Source organism: Sceloporus undulatus, chromosome 1 (assembly GCF_019175285.1).
Source record: "Sceloporus undulatus isolate JIND9_A2432 ecotype Alabama chromosome 1, SceUnd_v1.1, whole genome shotgun sequence".
In the NCBI taxonomy this organism is placed as follows: domain Eukaryota; kingdom Metazoa; phylum Chordata; class Lepidosauria; order Squamata; family Phrynosomatidae; genus Sceloporus; species Sceloporus undulatus.
The window spans coordinates 317,468,723-317,488,157 of NC_056522.1; the positions used below are offsets into that span (position 1 = coordinate 317,468,723).

Below are 19,435 nucleotides of genomic sequence, written 5' to 3' on the forward strand. Positions count from 1 at the left end.
GGACTGCAATTTCTATCAGCCAGTGGTGAAAGATAACGGAAGCTGTCTCCACTAAGAAGCCCACCTAAACTAGATTATATTATGTGCAAATCCTCTATATTTTAATTTTATTAGGAACATACTCATTAATAGCCCAAAAAATCAGGCATTGAGGTTAAAACCGAGGAACCTAAATACTTGTCCCTGAACTGTATGTTAGGGTACCAGTGCATGCATGTCATCAAGTTATTCCCTGCAGTCTGAAGAAACCTGTATGGTAATCATATGGTAACCACAGGAGTTTCCTATGGTAGTATACAGTTTAAGAGACTCTTTCTCTTGACTGTCTTACCAAAAACCTATGCTATTTTTCAGCATAAACATATGTGTTTCCTTATAAATCTGCTGCTTATAACTAACAATTGTGTTATTATATTTTTCATTTTGTTATCCTGTCTTTTGTTACCCTATTGTGGACCACAATACATGGCAATAAAGCAATTTTTCAATTTTTTAAAATTAATAACAATAGCAATTACATTTCTATACTGCTTCATAGTGAATTTAAGCACTCTCTAAGTGATCCATAATATGTAAGCCAACTGTCCCCAACAAGTGGGGTACTCATTTTACTGACCTACGAAAGGATAGAAGGCTGAATCAATCTGGAGCCTTCTGGGATCAAACATACAATGTGGTAGCTGCACTTCGCCACCAGGGCTCCCTGGTTATTCAATTAAGGCTGCGTAGTAACCACTTTTGAAACCTAGGGCAATTTCAGAAGTAACTTCTTAAATGGGGTGATGATGAAGCATTTGCCTGTTTAAAGCAGGGAGAAGAGATGCTGTGTACTATTTAGCTTTGCATTATGGCTCTATCAGTTACCAGTAAAAAAGCAGTATGTGCTTCCATATTTAGGTGTGGTACACTATGTGTAAACACTGCTAAGTAAGAATAATTACACTCTATTACAGTATTCCACTGGTGGACTTTGTTCAATATTAAAATGAGAACAATTCAAACCAAATTTCTGTCAACAAATGAAATAAAAAGCAGCCTCTAGCATCAGAGGCAGGTATTATAGGTCCTTTACAGCCTTGACCTTTCTGAAAGCCTTATTTCACAGCACAGAAGTAATTTCAGGATAGCAGTAAGACTTCACATTCAGTTGTCCAGGCAGTAGCAACATCAAATCTGTAGTTCATAGCTTCACCATTTCACAATATTTTAAATATAAGAGTTGCCCAGCGAGGAGCTGTTATGAACTTTGGTAGTTTTTCATTTCTAAAATAAAAGTTCTAAGCATGGAAGACTGTAGTTTCCAGGTTCTGTAGAACAGAAAGACAGTTAAAGCCACAATCCAAGTTCTCACTGGAGAGAGGAAAAAAGCCATGGTTCCATATGTCTTCAGCAAGAAATAACAAGAATAGACCTGCCAGGAAAATAGGAGTGCCATGAAGAGGTGGATGGGCACAGCCCAACACAATCTGACATGATACAGATGAGAGCTAAAGCAATGCCCTTGGCAGCGTATAAAGAGGCACCAACAGGTATATGCCATCAATGGTAGGTTAAAAAACATCACCTGCCAAAGAAAGAAACAAAAAATTAGACAATTTTCTCACTATTATATACAGAGAAATTTAGAATGTGAAAAGATGCACGTCTTGAAAATTGTTCCAGCAGCAGTATGTGAAATTATACAGTTCTGAGTCAGCAGATTAAATTCTGTAAGTAGGTCTTATATAGAGATCACTGGTGGAAAACTGGAAGGGCAGGAAAATCTGGTGGTAGGAAGAAAATGCTGCTGTCCTGGGTAGTTCAAAATGCCCAGTGTTCTCCAAAAAGTGTTGCCCTACTTCATTTTTAAAAAAATCCTGCACATTATCTGTCCCCTTATGTGATTCTGACAACAGATTAACACATATAACCTGACATACTGTTTGTGACATCTCTTAATTGCTGTTAAATTGACTTTCATTCCTCAACAGTTTCATCTATTTTTCCATAGGATATGAGCCCGTACAGAGAGGCCAAAATAAAGCTGCTTCAGGTCACTTTGGAGGGATGCTGTTTAAATGCTGTATGCGTGCTAAGAGGCCAGAAGCCGTGCCAAAGCCATGCTCCAGTCCTTAGAACTGTCCTTCTGGCCTCTTAAGATGTGTGTGTCATTTAAATAACGTACCTCCAAAATGACCCGAAGCAACTTTATTTTGGCCTGTCTGTATGGGCTGATATGTTTAGGGTGATAAAAAAATATAGCCCTGCCTTAGCCTTTTCCAAACTGGAAACCAGTCTGTTTCTCCATATTATCTTTACAGTGGAGTCTTGAGTACAGGTTATACATCAGGACAGTCAAATGTTGTGGCACACCCATTTACAGTGATCCATAGTTGGATTCCAAGTGATTAAGTGGAATATAAATAAATAAATATTATTATAGTTTTGCATGATCTGCACAATCTAAAGCTTTGATATAATCTATAACACACAAGATGATTTTCTTTTAGAATTATTTGGTGTGTTTCATTATCCAACATATACTTGCAATCTGATCTTTAATTCTTCTTCCTTTTCTGAACCCAACTCGGATGTCTGGCGTTTCTTGCTCCATATAGAAAATCTGAACTGTAAAATTTTGCATATCACTTTACTTGCATGGGAGATTCATGCAATGTACCAATGATTAATGCAATCCCTGATGCCCTCTTTCTTGGGAACTGGAATGTATTTTGAGTGTTTCCAGACTATGGACCATTGTTTTGTTTTTCATATTTGTTGGCAAATTTTAGCTAGAATTTGAATGGGTTTCTGTCTCTGTAGTCTGAAACAGCTCTATTAGTATGCCACCTATTCCTGGTAATTTATTTCTTCCAATTGCTTTGAACTTTACTTTATAAAATTTTGGGTTTGTTGACAAAATATTCTTTCTTGAATAACTCTGGCTCCATCTGCACTGCAGAAATAATCCAGGTTGATGTCACCTTAACTGCCATGGCTCAATGCTATGGAATTTGGGGAATTGTAGTTTGTTGCCACACTAGGCCTCTGACAGAGAAGGCCAAATGTCTCAAAAAACTACAATTTCCAGAATTCCATAGCACTAACCCACAGCAGTTAAAGTGATGTCAACATGGATTATTTCTGCAGTGTGGATGTAGCCGCTGTCATATTTTCATCTCTTTTATGAAGTTCTTAAATGCATTACTTCCATTGTTGTTTTATTTTTTCCTTAATCAGATGACTTCTTATGGACATTACAGAGGTTGGAATCCTCTTCCTCCTTCTGCAATGACCACTGAATGTTCACCCAGACTTATTGTTTAGCTGCTACAGATACCATGACTGGCAGAGAGCAGAGGAAGATGAGAGGAGCCCACAGCCAGATGCAGAACCACCATCATCCACCAAGACCTCTGGGGGACCCTGGCAGATTTCCTCATTCTGCATCTGGCTATACAGAGATTGCAGGGCTGTAATAGCTACATGGTGACCCTGGGAGTGTGTAAAAGGGGAACTGTAGCGTAATTACACTTTCATAACCTTTATACTACACTCCATGATAAAGGATCTTGGACATGTTGTGATGAAAATCCTCTATCCTGTGAAGTTATAAGCATCAGTCTTTAATTCAAAGGTGGGCTACTATTGCCTTCCAGATATTTTTGGATTGTAATTCCCCAAAATTCCTCAACCTCAGCTATGTTGACTAGACCTGATGAGAATTGTAGACACTGTCAAATACCTAAATGCTGAGAAAAATATTTAGCCAGAAATTGTACTCTGAATTCTACCTGCATAATTCCAACGAGGAAAGTTGTACTGCCTTCAAAGAAATGACCGTCAACAATGACCCCAAAGGAAAAACAGACGCCTATATGACCATCTATAATCTCACCAATAAACCAGGGCCCTGTAGGGGAGAAAAGTTATACAATATGATTATAAGAACATTTTGGCCTCAGAGAGCTCCAAAAATTATTCATTCAAGGTCACTTTCAAATATGTACAATAGTAATTTAAAATAAATAAATTGGACAGGACTCTGTTGTAACAGTTCATAGAATGTTCATAGAATCATAGAGTTGGAAGAGACCACAAGGGCCATCCAGTCCAACCCCCTGCCATGCAGGAAATCCCAATCAAAGCGTAACCGGCAGATGGCCATCCAACCTCTGCTTAAAGACCTCCAAGGAGGGAGATTCCACTACAATCCCAGGGAGTTTGTTCCACTGTCGAACAGCCCTTACTGTCAGGAAGTTCCTCCTAATGTTGAGGTGGAATCTCTTTTCCTGCAGCTTGGATCCATTGTTTGATGTCCTATTCTCTGGAGCAGCAAAAAACAAGCTTGCTCCCTCCTCAATATGACATCCCTTCAAATATTTAAACAGGGCTATCATATCACCTCTTAACCTTCTCTTCTCCAGGCTAAACATCCCCAGCTCCCTAAGTCGTTCCTCATAGGGCATGGTTTCCAGACCCTTCACCATTTTAGTCACCCTCCTTTGGACACGCTCCAGTTTCTCAGTGTCCTTTTTGAATTGTGGTGCCCAGAACTGGACACAATATTCCAGGTGGGGCCTGACCAAGGCAGAATACAGTGGCACTGTTACTTCTCTTGATCTAGAGACTATACTTGTACTGATGCAGCCCTAAACTGCATTGGCCTTTTTAGCTGCCGTGTTGCATAGTTGACTCATGTTAAACTAGCCCACACCTTACAAGCTTGTTTGCAAGAATTTCATGGGAAACCTTGTCAATATATATATACACACATACACAAACATGCACACACACCAAGAGCAAATGAAATTCTCTCTCTCTCTCTCTCTCTCTCTCTATATATATATATATATATAAAACCTTTGTCTATTAGGCACTGTAAATTTACACAGCGTTATTTATATTCTTACCTATGTGTACATACATACACACACACACACTCTCTCTCTCACACACAGAGAGATCCCCACAGATCTGGGGCATATGTAGTTGTGTGTGTGTAACGGCTCCTGGGGTGAGTAATGCCTTCATGATCAGGTGCGGCTGTAGCCATGCCAGACCCTAAAGGCCTCTGGGGGTCCTGCAGCAGCCTGTGCAGGTGGGCAGGAGAGGGGAGGGCAAGGTAATTTGCTCCCTCCTGCATCAAGTGACACCAACCTCAGGAACTTTGCATCAATGTTTGCTGTATGCCTTTTGACAGCATTACCCAGAAAACCTGAGGTTACCACTGAATATCAATAGTTGTTACTAAAATGTGTAACTAACAAATACAATTAAAATATCATTTTTGTTGTGCAGTGACTAGTAAATTACCTCCACTGAATCTCACAAGCTATTCATTGCCATTCTGTCCTGAACTATAAACAGGCAAACTTTGGCACTGTATTAAGATTTTTTTCTTCACTTTCAAATATTACACATTTTATATATTTTGCAGATTGCAAATTCATAGCTTTTAAAAAGACTCTGAGCACTATAAAGTTGGTTTTAATTAAACAACAATATTAAAACGAAATACAAAGGATTTTGAGGGTGATTTGCTCCTTACCTAAAAGGGTATATAAATTCAGCAACAGAAATGCATAATAGAATAAATTTATTTTGCTCAAGATGTGAAGAGAAAAGGAGAGCTGCACTGCCCTGCCCAGGGGTTCTAAAATGCAAAGATAATTCAATATTTTTATAAAATTGCTTGCAACTGTTGAAAACACATACTGAACACTACGTACTCACATAGTGATTACATTTCACAGAACACACAGAAGTTAAAGAGCAAATTTATTTACCAAAGTGAATGGGAACTTGTACATGGAATCTTCTTGATGGAATGTGTACAATTTCCAGCCAAAATGTATAGGTACATGTCCCACATTTTATCTAAATCTTTGGCATAATTACATTTTAATATCAAATGCACATCGCAGACAGACACAGATTGTTGTTGTTGTTGTTGTTAATATCCCACCGTCTCCCCAAAACAGGACTCAGAGGGGCTTACAAGATTAAAAACAATACAATTAGAACATAGAAAAGTGTTATGTTAAAACAGAATCAAATAATTACAATATTAAAACAGATTGCATATAAAATAGATGAAAAATGCCAGGATTTATATAAAAATCTTATTTTCTCTGATACCACATTCCAAGGGTGCACAATAGCAGTTCCCCATGTTTTCTGAAATCATGGCATTGCTTCCCCCCTCAGCAATACCTGTGAGGATAAGGGTACTGCCCCAATCCGCTTTATACCCATCTTTAGCTGCAGTAAAGCTGGAGGCACTGAGTGTGGCAGAAGTACTGTACTTTCAGTGATGCCAATGTTGCCTAAAGCACTGTAATAAGTAACATTTAGTCCCAGCTTTGAGGAAAAGGGTGTGTAGAAGTAAACTAATACAATACAGTAAAATACAATATAAATGTAACAGCAACAGCAAACTGATTATAGACACAAAGGTAAGTCTGGGTGGCGCAGTGGTTAAATGCTTGTACTGCAGCCATTCACTCACAAACCACAAGGTTGTGAGTTCAATACCATCCAGGGGCTCCGGGTTGACTCAGCCTGGCATCCTTCCATAGGTCACTAAAATGAGTACCCAGCTTGTTGGGGGCAATTAGCTTACACTTTGTAAACCGCATAGGGAGTGCTTAAGTGCACTGATAAGCGTATAAAAATGTATTGCTATTGCTATTGCATCCTCTCTACCTCACTAACCAAAAGCAGTGGTTTCTGAACCACCAGCGGTGGCATGGGATGTCTGGGCATAGAGATCTAGGGCAATTCCCCCCCATTCCTTCCATTTTTCCCCAAATACCTTTTCTCAAAAAAACAAAAACAAATACAAAAAACCGAATGAAAAAACAATAATGAAATATTCTCTTTTATAATGAACATTTTAAATGTTTAGGACAAGGTGCTCACATATTTCCTGCCTCCCACAAAATTTCCAAAAACTTTGTAGCAAGTACGCATTTTGTGAAATATAGTATCTCACATTATTGTCATTCTTGGTTTTAATTTCTCTTGATGAAAATCGCTGCTTTGTGTCTGCTTGGCACTGTGGTGGACAAGAGGAATCAATCAATCTACCTACCTACTTACCTACCATTTTACTACTGCTGATGGTTTCTTCTGGGGCTTATTTTATTTTATTTTATTTTATTTTTGCCTTCTCATAAATTGGCAAAAGCAAAGATAATCATTACAGTTGACAGCTCTATTTGTAAAAATAATATTTTAAAAATAATTTAAATTGTTCTTATTTTCTAAATAAACTGTTAGCTTTAATATATCAAACATGATATGTTTACATTAACCCAAGTTATACATAGTGAATTTCATGTTCCTAAAGTAACAAAATAATTTTCAATCTGTAAAAGGAATGAATATTGAATTTTTCCATTTCTCCCAAAATTCCACGGGAAGGAAATAGTTGTTTTCCATAGCTTCAAAATTTCTGGAAATTTTACATCTCTACCTGAGTGTTCACTGGGAAGAGGAAGAAATTAAATCCTCCTCTTTCCTACTGACCTTAAAGCAGTGATGTCCATTGGGTTGGTTTGTGCAGGAAGGTTTTAGACTTATCTACAGGTAGCTTACATGCTAGCTGTAAACCCTAGTTAAAACTGTATATATTTAAAGGTTTATGTTTGTGTATGTGTTTCATTTTAAGCATTCACCTAATAAATAAAGGTAGGAAAGGGAAGAAAGGATAAAAACTATGTTTAAGAAAAGCAAAACTCTTACGTTTTAATGTAGGCCTTCTTCGATACCGGACAATAATCAGCAAGAGAATTTGCAATACAATTAACAAAACGAACACGATTCGTACCTGAATCAGAAAATAAGAAAAATATTGGTTATACCTCCTGCACCAAACAAAAAGTATCAGAACAAAGTGCTTTTATCAGCATTTCAGGATCACTGAAGGCAACAAACCTGTTAAATACCTAAGAATCAAGGGGGCAACTAACAAAAATACATGTGTGCGCATTCCAAAGTAATGTTGTTTTCCATGTGTTCAATAGTTATTTTTAATAATGCCAAAAAGGTTTTGGAAATGACTTAATTTTTTCTTTTTTAGCAGTTTTCAGGAGCAGTTAGGATTCCTGTGACTGTTCCACATTATATATTTTTTAAAAACAAAGTTTTATTTAATCAACTTTAGTTTTATTTATAATTGCTAATCACTACAAATCATTGAAAAGCACTCTGGATGCTGTCTAAAGAATGCTCCTTAAACAAAAATGAGGAATTTGGCTAAGAGTTTTCACTATTTTGGGATGTTTGACTCTGGATCAGGTATGCGTCAGTTTTTCCAACACTGTTATCCTATGCATGTCTATTCAGAAATAAGACTTATTATATTTAATGGCAATTACTGCCAAGTAAGTTTGTATAGGATTTGAACTTTAGACTTAGAACATATAGTTCAGTCATACAAACCAACCATTCCAGAGTACACACAGAAACCACCCATTTGAATTCTAGTGGGAATATTCTTCCAAGTAGGAAATTTGAAGGGAATACATGGTGAAGCTTTAAACAGACTGGGACTCATAATGAAAGTGAAATTGTGTAAGGACAGGTTGCATAGTTCTTCGAGTAGTCATCTGTGAATTCACACAACTGGGGGTATTCCTGAACTTGCACAGAGCATATTTGGAACCTTCAAGAATAGCTAGGCAGATTTTTGATGGTATCTCCACCCACCCTAACTGTTCCCGTCCCGCAAAGTAGTATCCAAAGAGTATGAAATACAGGACACACCATGGGGGGGGGGGAGGATGGGGGGGAAGTTCTGTGAATTCACAGATGACAACTGGAAGCACTACAGTTACAGGTATGCAACCTGTAACTATAGTTCTTCAAGTGGGCAACCTCACTGTCTTCTTTGTAGTCTCTGTAATTCACACAACTGGGAGATTTGCCAAGAAGGTAGAAGTGTCACACTAGAAACATAAATAAAATATTGACTATTGTAACCCTGGTATTATTATATTGCATTTATTTATTTATTTATTTATTTATGGTATTTATACCTGCCCTTCAGCCCTAATGGCTATCAGAGCGGCTTACAATTATTATTTTTAATTAAGACGATTCCCTGCCCTCAGGCTTACAATCTAAAAGACATGACACAAAAGGAGAAGGGAATGGTGGAGGGAAAGGGGATGAGGTCCAATGGTTCTTCTCTCCCTCTGGGGCCTGGACCAAGGCAGATGGACTGGAGGGAGGGCTCTTCTTCTTCAGGCTACCCCGATGGAGCTGGGCCTGCCTGTTCATTCCCTCGCAGGCTGGAAGATGACAGTTATTGCGGGAGGAGCCTCTTTTTTCAAGGTTGGCTAGCCTTGATGGAGCTGGGCCTGCCTGGTGAACTCTCTCTCAGGCTGGCAGATGACAGTTATGGAGGGAGGAGTCTCTTCCTTCAGGCTAGCCCTGATGGAGCTGGGCCTGCCTGGAGAACTCCCTCGCAGGCCAGTGGATGAGTTATGGAGGGAGGAGTTTATTATTATTATTATTATTATTATTATTATTATTATATCCCATCTTCCTTCTGGTATAGAGACTCAAGGCAGCTGATTTAATTCTCACCCAATGAAAACAGTAATCTATTTCAAACTTGAAACTAACAGGGCTCTCTCAAAAGTTGTATCAGCTAGAATGAGCATCCAGTCTATAACACGATATAAAAGTCAGTGGTTGTGACCACACAGCAGCTCTAAATACATCTTCTAGTAGTATAACACTCAGGGAGGCAGAGGGGACAGCTATCACCCTATTAGAACAGGCTCTTAGTCAAGTCAGTTTATAAACAAAGTGTATTGCCAAGACCACCCATTTTAAAATTATTCTGCAGGCTGGCCTAGCTTCAAATCCGAGTAACACACAAACAGTTTGTTAGTCTGTCTCACATTTGAAGTTCTGTCGACATAGAACTCCAGGGCTATAAAGGCAGAAGTCAGATTCTGCATGAACACGGGCAGAACAATGTCCTGATTCATATTAATATGGTCATTCATATGGAATGACGAAATGACTTTTGATAAAAAAGATATGTCAGGCCGGAGCATGACTTTGTCCAGGTGAAAACGCAGGTACGGCTAATCCACTCACAGTGTGCATAGTTCATCTGCTCTCCTAGCTGACATGACAGTGTCTAAAAAGGTGGTCTTCCAGGTAAGTAGTCTCAGATCAGAAACCACCATTGGCTCAAACAGTCGCCCGGACAACTGAGAAAGGACAAGTTCCAGGCTCCAGGCCAGGGTTGGTACTGACACGGGAGGATGGAGATTTCTATAACATTTAAGGAATATTTTGGTAAGAGAGTGTTGGAAGAACGAAGAACAACTGAACTAAAAGTGTGAAGATACAGCTGCAAGATAACATTTCAGGGAAGATAGTGAAAGAGCATACTCTGACAAAATAAGAAGGAATTAAAGCACTTGCCAAGCATCAGCTCTAGATGGCGACAGTTACTTCCCCAACAAAAATGAAGCAAATTTGTTCCGCTTGTACTGTTATAACCTCTGTGTCAATGGTTTTTGCGGAGCTACAATGGCCTGTCTAACTGGTTCTGGGAGCACTGCTAGTGACAAATCCTTCAGTTTACCAGGCAAAAGGTTTCTGGCTCTGAAGGTCAAACCTGGTCCTCATGAATCAGTTGGAGAGACAAGCAGGCCACACAGAGGAGCATTGTGAACCACGGTTGTCTTGACCACCATGTAGTGATGGGAATGGCATCTGCTCAATCAATGTACAACTTTGCAACCACTCTGGTGATCAGCGGAAAAGGAGTAAGCCATTCAACCGCTCCAGTGGTATAAGAAGGCATTGCCAAGAGAACTGTGGAGAAGGGCTGGGGAACAGAACTGAGAGTATTGTCTGTTGAGATGGCTTACAAAGATGTTGATCAACAGATGGCTCCATCATTGAAACATGTTGAGAAGGAACATGCATTCATGACATGAATCCGATGATTGACTGAATTCATCTGCAATGACATTATCTTTTCCAGGAAGTTGGATCAGTTGTAGGAAGATCTTTTGAGCAATATACTAGCTCCAAATTCGCATCGCTGGATTGAGTAGTGTCATAGTGCTCATATCTCCCTGTTTGTTTAAGTAAAACATCACCATCATGTTTATAACAAACAGAATGGTATTGCTTTGAAGGAGGGATTTGAAGCTTCTGAACACTTTCTCTACCATTAGCAATTTGAGTACATGGATATGAAAGAAGGACTTGCTGGCAGACAATTTTCCTTTGATGGTTGAAGTGTGCACCCCAGCCTTCCAATAACACATCTGTGGTGACAGAAATGTGTGGTCACGGCAAAAAGAAGGGCATGCCCACACAGACATAGGTAGGGTTGAGGCACCAGTCCAGGGACTTGTGTGCATAATGAAGCATAGTATTTTTTTTCTGGGGAGGGTCTTCCAGGGGATTCAAGACCGTCAGGAATATCATTGTAGATGTCAGAACTGAAGGTAGGCCATTGGGGTGATTGAGATGGTCAATGCCATGTGGCCGAGAAGAACCTGTACTGATCTGGCAGATGTCCATCTGGTGCATCAACATCTGAAGACAGCTTTTACCAGGGTTCAAAATCTGTCTTCTGTAAGACAGGCTGTCACTGACTTCAATCTAGAACTGCACCAATAAATCTTGGCAGAGGGTAATGTAGAATTTCTTCCAACTGATAATTAATCCCAACAATGCAGCAACGTCAAGGTTTGATTGATGTGCTGAATCAGCTCCTGTCTGGAGTTGGCAAGTATGAGTCAGTCACCTATGTCGGAGAAAAACACTACCCCCTGTTGTCAAAGACTAGCAGTAATAATGGCCATGCATTTATAAAGATGTGAGGGGCTGTGGGTAGGCCAAAGGGAGCAACATCGAACTGGAATGTTCTTCTCCCCGCAGCAAATGAAAGGAATCATGTGTGATTCCAATGTGGAAGTATGCATCTTTGAGATGGAGCATGGCAACCCACTTCCCTCTCTGCAGCAATGGAAAGACGGAAGACAGTCACCATTCGAAAATGCTTGTAGGGAATGTAGCTGACCCGTATGAGATCTAATATGGGGTGAAATCCCTGGTCTTTCTTCTTCACTATGAAGTATGTACCAGGAGAAAAAAGCCCTAGGTGGATAGCAGACATTGGTATGGTTTCAGTAGCCTCTTTGTCTAGTAAGGTGGCGACGTCTTCGAGGAGAGTGTCGGAAGGAAGGGTGGAATTCTGTAAACTTAATGGCATGCCCCTTCCAGAAGATGTCAAGCACCCAAGAGGTGGTGGTTATCACAGACCAGGCAGAATGGAAATGAACCAGTTTGTTTCTGAAAGTTGCAGAGGCATTGGGGAGAGGAGGGACTGAGGAGTCAAAGGCACCTCTTGCCTTGGTCCAGATGTTTTTTCTTTAAGGTCAAATAATATTTCAAGAAAGATGGTTGCTGTTTCCCCGAAGAAGCTGATGACTAGGAAGGGTATCTTGATCTCCTCACATAGGACGGGCTGAACAAATGTCTCTGGCTACAAGAAGTTCTCTGCCATTTGTAATCGGATTTAAAAGCACCCTGATGCATGGAGGGCATACCATACTTCCTTGCAATAGTTCTCATTTTCAGTGTGAATTCCAGTTTCTCATTTGTACCCTTATTGAAGAGGTTGGATTCATCAACAGACTTGAGAAACACAGCCAAGCATGTCTCCTAAGGGCCATGGGACCAGCCAGGATCTTTACAGCACGGTCAGCTACATGGCAGGCAAAGTTAATTTGCTGACCCGGCAAGGAATCTGCCTCACCTTGTAGAGTGTTGGTGAACTCTTTTCTTCTTCTAAAAGCTTATCCAACAGTGGTAAAAGCCTTTCCCATACGTTCTGTTGGTAAGCCCCCATCCAGGCCATAGAGTTGGCAATGCAAAGACTCAAAGCAGAAGCAAAGTAAAACTCAACAAGGTTGAGTTTCTGACCCTATATATCAAGCAGGTATTTAGGACAATCAATGAGGAGACTTCATTTGAGATGCCTCAACAACAACCGAATTCAGCTTGAGATTGTTCAAAGAGCAACCAACTCTGAGTCAATGACTCAACACAAATTGTTTATCTTCCTTGAGGTCGATGGGATTGTTGAGGGAGCAGTCCATGAATGTTGTAAAATCTTCAGAAGTGAGGATAAGATGGGAATGGATGCAGGTCAGAACTTTTGACTGGATGCACCTAAAAACTGGATCCAGTAGTTTATATTTGAATTTGAATTTTTAATTCTAAAAAATTTTCCTTTCTCCTCCCACAGAGCTTCACCCCACTCCCACCATCTCTTAAAGCATTTTAAAGGAAAGCAGATAAATGCTACAGCCCATTCCTGCCAAAAGGTAGGTGTCACCCCTGCTTAGGGTGTCATTGGGTGTGGTCCGCACCCCCTGGTGACACCATGGAGTCAAAGTGAAAGCTGAACATTTTCCAAACCAGAAGGACACACAAAAGAAGCCATAGTAAGCTGAATCATAATCAGAATGAGAAAACTCTGAATGAGCTGAGCATTTAGAGAGAAAAGCGCTCAATAAACAAAGCATTAAAAACTGAAGAGCAAATACACCAACATGTTTCCTTGATGCTGCTCACACGAAAAGGAACTGAGGTAAATGAGTGTCAGCAGTGAGGGCATAGCTGAGGGTGGGTGGAATTACTGCCAAAAAAATCTGCCTAGCTATTCTAGAAGGTTACAAATATGCTCAGTGCAGGCACAGGAATGCCCAGTTGTTTGAATTCACAGATGACTTAAAAACGTAACATTTATATTTCTTTATTATATAACAGAGAGTCAATGTGGTGTAGTGGTTTGAACTTTAGACTGTTACTCTGGAGATCAGAGTCTGGATCCCCACTCAGACTTGGAAACCCACTGGGTGAACATGGGCAAGCCACACTCTCTCAGCCTTAGACCAAGGCAAAAGAAAACCATCTCTAAACAAACCTTGCTAAAAAAAAAAACTGAGACAGAGTTGCCTTAGCTTTGCCATAAGTCAAAAACAGCTTAAAGGCACACAACAGCAACTGTATAATACAGTAATCAAATCTAAAACAAGTGATAACTCATAATTGGTACTATACACTATTATTTACTTTCAGATAATGTAACCTCCATTTATAGTTCTTGGACTGATTACTGATCATTTTTATAAAGCTGAACAACGTAAAAGTTTTTTTTTTAAAAAAATCAGAAGCAAATGCTTGTATATTCAGTCAACCTACAGTATGAACTCCCCCAAAACAACAACAGAGGCTTCATAAAATGTAAAAGGTTTTAAAAGGTTTCTGTATAAAGTATGCTGTTCCTCCATCTTTACTGGGAATACTCACCCATATATAGTGGTCAGTAAGAAGAATCCAAGAAGCAAAAAGGCCAAATTTGAGAGACAGGTTTTCTTCCATAGCAAACGTATGAAGCTGAGTAGTGCTTCTGTCACTGGCATCCTAAACATGGGAGTACAAAGAGTAAGTATCTCAGCTAAGTAATTATAATAATCCATTATCACAATGAGCAGGGGGTATATGAAAGGCAGATTTAGCTATCCTGGGATCCCCATCAGCAAAGGCTTGGTCATCCAAGTTAGGATGAAGGGTAGGTTTACTCTCATTGCAAGTGTCCCCAAGTGCAAAAATACAAGTTAATGGTTGCCATATATGAAAAGTTAATTATTGTTTTATACTGCTGGAATGAAGCCAAGGATATATTTGAAACAGGCCCAACATCAGCACTTGACATCCTTAGGCAAATGCTGAGAGCAAAGCATTTCAAGGGTTCCCGAAATTGACACCAACTCAGCTATTTGAATTATTTTAATGCCTTTACACTGAGTAGAACACTGAGTCTTGGGATTGGAAATGCCATAATCTTCTCTCACAATGGCTCTGGGCTCGGGCTCTGCTCTGATGTAGTGCCACTGTGAGGCTATGTGGGATCCAGAAGCATTCAGTTTGAAAATAATGCTTGCTTTTGTTTGTGAGCCACTTTGGGACCCTTTCTGGGAGAAAGGTGATGTAGAAAATAAATGATGTAATATAATATAATATAATATAATATAATGTTAGGTGGTGCTGGCAGAAGTTACTGCCACTCTCAATGATGGCTCCCACTGCTGCTCCTGCAGTGTTACTACTAGCAAATTTCACTTTTAGCACTAGTTTCCACCACTCATGTGGGTCCCCACTGCTACTCTACATAATTGTGCCTCTACCTTATAAGGTTGCTGGGAGTTGGGGGGAGCAATAATACTAACCTGATGATTAATCATAATAATCATAACACTAATAATCTCAAAAATCTTTATTCTACTCGACCGCATTCCCCGCACCACATGATCCTACCCTGTTGTACAGCAACAAAAACATGCAAAACATACTCTCCCTCAAGAAGGTGGCTGAAGGGAGGGCTTGTCTTCTTCCAGGCAGGCCTGGTGGAACTAGCCTGCCTTTCTCTCCCTCAAGATGGAGGATGAAGGGAGGGCTTGTCTTCTTCCAGAATGGCATAACTTGCCTGGGTCTCTTCAGAGTAGCCCTAATGCAAAGACATTTTTGGATGAGAGCCGAATCTGTTCTGGTGATCTCAGTCATTAGACTAGAGCAGTGGTTCCCAAACTTTGGTACTCCAGTTTTGGATTTCAGTTCCCAGAAGCTTGGACAATAGTAAAGAGCTATGAGAGATGAAGTCCAAAATATCTGGAGGGATAAAGTTTGGGAAACACTGGACTAGAGCCTGAAATAGTTACATTTTTTAGACTAAAGGTCCCAGAGTTGCCCAGCCAGTATGGTCACTAGCCATGTAGGCTGGGGGATTGATTAGTTATAGTCCAAATATATATATATATAACTATTTGGAGTTCTGGATTAGACTTAAGCCTCCTCATATCTGCACAACACAATTCTTGAGTACCATTATTTGTGCAAAGTCACTCACTGAATGATCATGGGATTAACCTACTTTTTCCAGCTCTTAAAATACACTTTTCAATTAAGGTTATGAAACATATGATAAAAGGATAAACAGCAACAGACAGCTCACCTGAACTGTCACTTCTATCTGATGAAAGCCTAGACTGTAATTCTGAGGGGCCCATTTCAGTACGTAGAGAGGTCCAGATACCTGAATAGCATCTCCCAGATGAACACCATCAATACTGACCTTTACAAGGTTGATAGGAGAAGGAGAAAAGGCCAAAATTCTAGGTAAAAGAAATAAACTAGTACATTGTGAGTTTTATTAAGATGATACCACTATCAAAGTTATAATATTTCCTTATATAAGACTGTGTAAATAAATGGCATTTGAAGCATAACATGGTGTTTATTTTCTGATAGTTCTGACCAGGGGGGCAAGCAAAGATGGCTTTGGAAAGAAAAGGTCAGACTTTGAATAAGACACAAAAATTTGCTTTACTGTAGAATTTTATGTTTCTTTCAACAATTAGTTTAAAATAAAAAGATTACATGTGTTGCTACAACACATGTAGCAACGATCTGGTTAAAGAAGCAATATCACCTTTCCTGTATTGTACATTCAATTTCAAAAGCATTTGTACAGAATATTATTATGTAAACAAGTAAACATTCAATCACATGCGCACAACAGGACATCTGAAAAAAAGCTTAAATAATCCAAAGCACAGACCTGATGTGTGTAGAATGAAGGAGTCTCTGTAGTGGTTCATGAGAAGAGCTACTATAAAGGAACGGCTTGGGATTGGTGATAAGAACTACAGGCCATTCTTCAAATGTCACATCAACAAAGCTGAAGAGATCATGATCAAATGCAAGAATCCGGTACCTGATATTCCATAATTAAAATAATTAATTTTTTGTTAGAAATGTTCTAAATAAGAAAAATTGTACACTATTTTATGAAACACCTGCACTTTTCTAGTTCTCTAGAAAACTGATCAACTGAGGCTGTTTATTGAACAAGTGTAATCTGACATTAGTATAACATAAGTCTAAAGCAACTGAGCACTCTTGTTTATCTTAAGTTGTGACTGATGATGAGAAAATGTCTCATATTTTGTATATTAATGCAAAATAGAAAATATCTGTATAAAGTATGTGTAAGGAAAAGTACACACAGACATGGACTATATTGTTATATATATTTTAAAAAACTAGACATGGAAGTTGATGGCGATGAATACTATAAATAGAATTTGGGGTCATGTAAGTATGATTACACTGACTACACACAGACTTATTCATCTTTTTTTTAAACAAAGAAGTCCCAAATGTTGTAAAGAAATTATAGAGGAATTGTCCCAGTCCTCTGAGCATTCTAATTGCTCCTTTCTGTACTTCTCCCGCCAACCAGACCTATGTGTAATATTCCTAGTGTGATCACATTGTAGATTTGTTTTATACAGCAGGTTCTTGGTATCTGCTGAGGTTTAGTTTCAGGACCACACTCACTTCTCCCCCATGGATATGTAAATACATAGTAAAATACTGTCCCTTATATAAAATGATAAAATCAATGTTTGCTTTCTAGAATTTATGTTTTTTAAAAAATTATTTCAAGCCATGGATGGTTGAATCTGCTACACATTTATATACAGCAATCTATTGTGACACCAAGATGTCTTTTGTGTGTCTACACTAAGGGAAGTTGGAAGTTTAGGGCAATAGTTATAACAGTTTAGAATTTTTCTATCCAGCCTCGAGCGGTTGGCATATGGAAACAACCCATGTGCAGTGGATTGCTTCTTCAGTCTATCTGAGAATGAAAAGATCTCTTGGGACCTTGGAACAATAACCATCATTATAATATGTGATCTCTGATTTTGTAGACTTATACTCCAATTCCTTCTCATAAATATGTGTAAGACTCTGCATGTACACTGTTCTTTGATGAAACCAGATGATTAATAAACTTTATAGTACAAAATTATGCTTACATTATTTTCACATTACTATGACAATGGTACTGTAGCTACTCAAACCCACAATTAATACTAATTTTCCACTACTAATGTACTTACTTCCTATTATGCATCCAGTCTCCAAGTTCCAGTTCTAAAGTACCATGGTGGTGACGCGTATGCAGAACTGGCATCAGACCACCCAATGTATGGAAGTGTCCACACAAATAAGCTGTAGCAGAACTAAGCAAAATATCATAGTTATTATTAGTGATTTTAAAGAAAAAATATCAACTGGTAGCCAGCTAAGAGTTAAAAACAACAGATGAAAAGTTAAAAAATTCTCACCAGAGAGAAAAAAGACATTACCTCATTGCCATTCGTATTCCTGGAGAAGGAGAGATGATTGCTGAGGTGGGATAGTGACCAAACCAGATGGTGTGGTTGCTGTCATGACTTTCTGCAGCCAATGAAGACAGCTCTTGCATTTTATTCTGAAACAAAAGATTAACTCCAAGAGTTTTAGTAGCATGTTACCCACTAAGATTTAACAATATAGGATCACAATCTAAAAAGAGACAAAAAGTTTCTTCATAGGTCTTTGGTTGAACACCAATACCACTTACACTGGATTTATACCTTGAACTACATCCTCAAGCGGGTAATAACTACAGTCATCCCTCGCCATACGGGGCTTTGACACTCATGGTTTTGATCATTCACAAGGTCAAGGCCACTGCCACATGCACTCCTCTTCTTCCTCCTCTTCCTCCCTCCCAGGCTTATTCCCTTCAGAGGAAAAAAGCCCAGGATGGAGGGAGCAGCCAGGAAGAGAGTGCATGCCTCAGCCCTGCCCCTTTCCAGGACTGAGAGCTGCCTAGCTCCCAAGGCAGCTCTCCGCCCTGGAAGGGGGTGAAGGGTTGGTCCTTCAAGCCTTCTCCCCCTGTGAGGCTTCTGCCCTCGGCTTGGCTTTGGAGGTGAAGGCTGGAACCCTGTCAGCTGAAGGAGCTGGCACAGCGTCTTGGAGCCTCCACCCCCAATGCCAAGCCCCTGCACTGGCACTGTCTCTGGGGCTCCAACCTCTGCCTCCAAAGCTAAGCCCAGGGAAGCCTTGGAAGGGGGGGGGAGGAGAGAAGGAAGTAGGTAGGGAGGACTTGTCCCATTGTCCCCAATGGCAGTGAAGCTACATGCATTTGCCACCATTGGGGCCAATGGGACTTGGGTATTCACAAATGTTGGTATCCATGGGAGGGTCCAGAATGCCCCATGAATCCAGAGGGACGACTGTACCTGCCATTTTAAAACATAATTTTGAATGATATTGGATGTATCATTTTTGTTATACAGTACTTCAACTGAACATTGCATTCACATACTTTCTTCAAAGCCATATACTGAAGTGCTATGTAAATATTAGCATATGAAGCCTGAGCAGTTCTCAACTGTTACTGTGTTTTTCATTATAACCACTTTTAGCCAATAATAATAATAATAATAATAATAATAATAATAATAATATATTTATTTATTTGTATCCCACCTCTTCCTTT

General features: G+C 39.5%; 1 protein-coding gene across 3 annotated transcripts in view; it reads right to left on the reverse strand.

Moving 5' to 3' along the window:
• Window positions 1-6: 6 nt before the first annotated feature.
• TMEM62 (transmembrane protein 62) overlaps window positions 7-19,435 on the reverse strand; it is a 33,326-nt gene continuing 13,897 nt past the window's right edge. Inside the window, exons 5-13 of one of the 3 annotated variants that reach the window (XM_042452906.1) lie at window positions 18,255-18,379; window positions 18,006-18,128; window positions 16,655-16,810; window positions 16,049-16,208; window positions 14,347-14,460; window positions 7,729-7,813; window positions 5,531-5,635; window positions 3,774-3,892; window positions 7-1,564 (exon numbers count right to left, since the gene is read on the reverse strand). In XM_042452906.1, the coding sequence (XP_042308840.1) occupies window positions 1,238-1,564; window positions 3,774-3,892; window positions 5,531-5,635; window positions 7,729-7,813; window positions 14,347-14,460; window positions 16,049-16,208; window positions 16,655-16,810; window positions 18,006-18,128; window positions 18,255-18,379 (1,314 nt within the window). In that variant the 3' untranslated portion in view covers window positions 7-1,237. Of the gene's footprint in view, window positions 1,565-3,773; window positions 3,893-5,530; window positions 5,636-7,728; window positions 7,814-14,346; window positions 14,461-16,048; window positions 16,209-16,654; window positions 16,811-18,005; window positions 18,129-18,254; window positions 19,418-19,435 lie in introns of those variants that run through there. The other 2 variants (XM_042452924.1, XM_042452915.1) reach the window with 2 other exon arrangements.